Here is a 5,005-nt window from a genome sequence, read left to right on the forward strand (position 1 = left end):
GATGGAACCCAAGAAAGCTTGATTCGGCCAAATTACTTGGCACTATTGCTGAAAAGGGCGCGCACCTAACTGAAGAAAAAACAACTCCGGAAATCACGAGGACAGCCGCGGAAAGCCTAGCGGAAAGCACTATGAATGTAATTGTGCAGAGCTACAATAAGGCAATGCCAAAACGGACTGGAAGGAGCAGCAAACCATTGGCGTACTGGTGAACACGTGAGATTCCCGAACTCAGAACTAGTTGTTTTGCACTTAGGTGAAAAGTACCTAGGTCACGCAAGAAAGGAAAAAGTACAACTCAAGCCAACAGGGCATATATGGAGGCAAAGAAAGTGCTGAATCGTTCCATAAACGAAAGCAAAAGACACAAATGGGTAGAGGTCCAAAAAGCAGTAGACCAAGATACGTGGGGGCTAGGTTACCAGATTGTAACTAAAAAAGTGTACGGAAGAACTCCAGTTGCGGCCATGGATCCTGAGATCATCCTTACCTGCTTCTGAACACTTTCAATACCTGCCTCACAGCTGGAGTTTTTTGCAAAAGGTGGAAAATACAAAAGCTAGTCCTGCTGGACAAAGTGAAAGGACCACCGATATTGTCATCATCATATAGACCACTCTGCATGCTCGATGTTTTCGGAAAACTTTTTGAAAAATGCATTCGGGAAAGATATTCTGGACGTCTTGAAAAGAAGATTTAAGGTACCTGGTTATCTCATTCGGATCATCAGCGTTTACCTTGACGACAGATGGCTGAAATACGAAACCACTGAAGGCGAACGCAGCAGTCAAGTGACTGCGGGAGTGGCCCAGGGCTCAGTTCTTGATCCTGACTTGTGGAACGTCGTATACGACGAGGCCCTTACGATGGATCTTCCAGACGGAGTGAAATTAATTGGATTTGCTTACGATCTCGCTGCCATGATCACGGCAAGAACGGAAGAACAAGCACGGATGCTGGTGGCAAATGTTTCCTGGAGAGTGAAAAATTGGCTCAAAAACCACCAACTACAATTAGCGAGTGAGAAGACGGAGGTAGTAGTCCTAACAAGGCAGAGGTACTTTAGCAAACCCTTTATAGCGGATATCGCGGGGAATGGCATAGAAGCCGGGAATGTGCTGAAGTACCTCGGTACCTATATAGATGAGAAACTAACCTTTGCAACTCAAATTGAGAAAGCTGCAAACAAGGCGGAGAAAATGGTTGCCATGCTGTCAAGGCTTATGCCAAACATAGCTGGCCCAAGAAGTTCCAAAAGGCGAATACTATTAAGTGTGACGAACTCCATCATGCTATATGGAGCTGAAGTATGGGCAGATGCATTGAAAGTAGAATGCCGAAGGAAGCGGCTTTTAACGAATCAAAGGAAAGGCGCACTTCGGGTGGTTTGCGCCTATAGATCTGTGTCCGGTCCGGCTGTGATGGTTATTGCGGGATGTATCCCCATTGATCTGTTAGCAGTCGAGGGGAAGAGGATCTATGAGGTGAAAGGCAAAAGCATAGACACGAAGATCTAACCTCTAGAAAGAGAAATTACAATTGACAAGTGGAAACGGCAATGGGAACTTGAAGAAAAAGGCAGATGGACTGCAAAAATAATAGGCGACATACAGCTGTGGATCAGCAGGAAATACGGGGAGGTAAACTTCCACCTCACCCAATTACTGTCTGGCCATGGCCACTTCAACGCTTATCTTTTCAGGAGAAATTTGAAACAGAGTCCCAACTGTGACTACTGCCTGAACGTAAGAGATGATGTCGAACACACTTTTTTTCAATGCGAGAGATGGGCGACCAAAAAGCAAGAACTCGAGACGGAGATTGAAGTGGAAATTTCTACCGATAACTTGGTGAAGTTGATGCTCGAATCCCCAGGTAACTGGGATAGGATCTGTCGGTATGTAGAAAAGGTGTTAAGAACCAAGAAGACAGAGGGGCAATTAAGGGATCAAGAATCCCGGATACGATCCTAAAGAAACCCTCCAAGATGTCGAAGGCCGACGAGCCCGATGCGTAGTAATACGTTGCTGAGGACGATGCGTACATCCTGGAATGGTGTTTAAGAGGAATAGATGTCCGTTAATGCCAAACAGAGATGTCGAAGGCCGACGAACCCGATGTGCAATAACAAGCACTACTGAGGACGATGCGTGCATCACAGTTAGGCAGGACAGAAAAAGTATAGGCCAAGCAGGCAATAATAGGTGAAAGCCCAAGCACGGCTTACGGGCCTTAATCCCATGTCCTTGAAGTAATGCGAAAGCGGTTCCGAGGACATGGGTTGGCGGCAAAGGAGTTTGTTTTAGTGGGTAGGCGCCGGTTGGTGAGTCCCACACTCACATTCGTACCTTGTGGAGTATGTGCTCATGTGTGTATCTCACGTATATATGCTTTACGTATATATGCGTGATGTACACATATTGGGCTCATGGTCCCCAAAGTTCGAATGTGGTAAGTGCATGAGCATTTCCCGTTTTACTCCTTTAACAAAAAAAACTACTGCTACTACTACTACTACTACTACTACTTCTACTACTACTACTACTACTACTACTACTACTACTACTACTACTACTACTACTACTACTACTTCTACTACTACTACTACTACTACTACTACTACTACTACTACTACTACTACTACTACTACTACTACTACTACTACCACCACCACCACCACTGTGTATGTGGTGGAGGGGAGGTGATACCCCGACTTGGCGCGTCCCCAGGTGGCGGATAGGGGAATGCTCGCTGGAAACGGATTTCCAGATCACCCTGAGATAATATGCACACCGATACCAGTGATGAATGGTGAAAAACAATCTTTCAATATGGAAGAACTAGGAAGCGTCATACACTCGATGGACAACCACAAGGCCCCAGGTCCAGATGGAATCCCTGGTGAGATTTTTAAACAAATTGTTGACGTGTATCCTGAAATACTTCTAAATATGTTCAATGCGTGTTTGGTATGTGGTGTCTTCCCGAAGAGATCGAAGGTACAGTGACTAGTTCTGCTTGATAAGGGGAAAGGTTTACCTATTACTTCTTCTTCATTTAGGCCACTCTGTATGCTGGATAATGCCGGGAAGATTTTCGAAAAGTTGTTACGGATACGTTTACGCACTGCCGTTGAAGAAGCTGGGGTTTGTCACAGAACCAAAATGGATTCCGCATCAAGCGTTCGACGATTGTAGCCATCAGAGAGGTGATCAGAGCGACTCAAAGAGCATGGCAGGGAAACCACAGGTCAAGAAATGCCTGTGTGCTGGTCACACTGGACGTAAAGAATGCTTTCAATTCAGCAAGGTGGATTGATATCCTTGATGCACTGGAACATCGGTTCAGGGAATTGTGGTATGATTCCACTGAAGGACAGCAGAGACGAAAAGTTACAGCAGGTGTGGCTCAGGGGTCTGTTCTTGGTCCAGATCTATGGAACATACTCTATAACGGAGTGTTGGAAATTGTTTTGCCTGAATGGACTAAGCTGATTGGTTTCGCAGACGACCTCGGGTTAATAATTCTAGCCAGAAATATTGAAATGGCAAAGTGGAGAGTACAGCATGCCACAGATTCAGAAGGCGGCTGATAAAGCAAGCGCAGCGGTGGCAAATCTTGCCAGGCTTATGTCTAATATAAAAGGTCCCAGAGCAAGTAAGCGGAAAACACTGATGAGTGTGGCTCACTTGATATTACTATATGGAGCAGAGATTTGGGCTGACGCACTTGATGTGCAAAAATACCAAAACCGAATGGTCTCGGTACAGAGACGATGCGCGATGCGTATAGCGAGTTCTTATCGAACTGTCTCTGCGCCTGCAGTATTGGCTGTAGCGGGAGTAGCTCCTATTACTCTTCTTGCTAGAGAGAGAAAAAGAATATATAATAGGTGTCAAACAGAAAATGATTGTTCACTAATCAAAACAGAAGAGAGACTTCAAACACTTGCGGAATGGCAACAACAATGGATCATCGACTCTGGAGGAAGATGGACTGCAGGCCTAATAGGAGAGGTGTCCCCATGGTTTGGCAGGAGGCACGGTGAGGTAAATTTTTATCTTACCCAATTTCTTACCTGCCATGGCCACTTTAATTCCTATCTATTCCGGAGAAACCGTGAGGAAAGTCAACTCTGTGACTACTGTCCAGGGAAAATTGACGATGTGGAGAATACATTCTATGAATGTAACAGATGGGCTGGAAATAAACATGCCATTGAAACTCTTCTTGGAGAGGCCATCACTCCAAGAAATACAGTTTCTTTAATGCTTTAATGCGCACCATTGCAGAAGCTGGAACTTAATATATTATAGAATGTCAGTAAAGCAAGACATTCACCCACAGTTTCGAAGGCCGGCGAGCCCGAGGAGAGACAGGCGTCTCCCCTGTCGAGGACGACGCGTGAACTGAAGGGAAGATAAGCTGCACCAATCCACATAGCAAGTAGGTAAACACTGTCTATATTTTTGTTAGTAATGTCAGCGGGAAGCCGAGGTACGGCTTATTGGCCTATAACCCATGTTGCTGAAGTAATGCGGAAGCGGATTCCGGGAGCATGGGTTGGCAAGGTAAAGGGGGGGTTTTAGTCAGTAAGAATCTGACACTACCCATTCTAAGATTCGCCTTTAGTTAGAGACTCTTTTTTTTGTTAAAGGAGTAAAACGGGAAATGCTCATGCACTTACCACATTCGATCTTTGGGGACCATGAGCCCAATTTGTGCATATCACGCATATATACATGACGAATATACACGTGAGATGCACACATGAGCGCACAGTCCACAAGGAACGAATGTGAGTGTGGGACTCACCAACCGGCGCCTACCCACTAAACCAAACTCCTTACCTACCAACCCATGTTCCCGGAATCCGCTTTCGCATTACTTCAGGAACATCGGAATAAGGCCAATAAGCCGTGCCTCGGCTTCCAATAAATCTGCCTACTTGGCAAACACCTATTCTTCTATTTGTCCAAATGCGATGCTTTCATCGTCCTCAGTA

At 45.4% G+C, this 5,005-nt stretch overlaps 1 protein-coding gene across 1 annotated transcript; it reads left to right on the top strand.

Moving 5' to 3' along the window:
- Window positions 1-3,566: 3,566 nt before the first annotated feature.
- LOC117178683 lies at window positions 3,567-4,277 on the top strand. The gene has a single exon (XM_033370108.1). The coding sequence runs from the start codon at window positions 3,567-3,569 to the stop codon at window positions 4,275-4,277; it is 711 nt and encodes a 236-aa protein (XP_033225999.1).
- Window positions 4,278-5,005: the final 728 nt, after the last annotated feature.

Source organism: Belonocnema kinseyi, chromosome 1, assembly GCF_010883055.1.
Source record: "Belonocnema kinseyi isolate 2016_QV_RU_SX_M_011 chromosome 1, B_treatae_v1, whole genome shotgun sequence".
In the NCBI taxonomy this organism is placed as follows: Eukaryota; Metazoa; Arthropoda; class Insecta; order Hymenoptera; family Cynipidae; genus Belonocnema; species Belonocnema kinseyi.

Excerpts from the sequence above, each read along its gene's own strand:
- LOC117178683 (XM_033370108.1), top strand. The coding sequence starts at position 3,567 with ATGCCACAGATTCAGAAGGCGGCTGATAAAGCAAGCGCAGCGGTGGCA.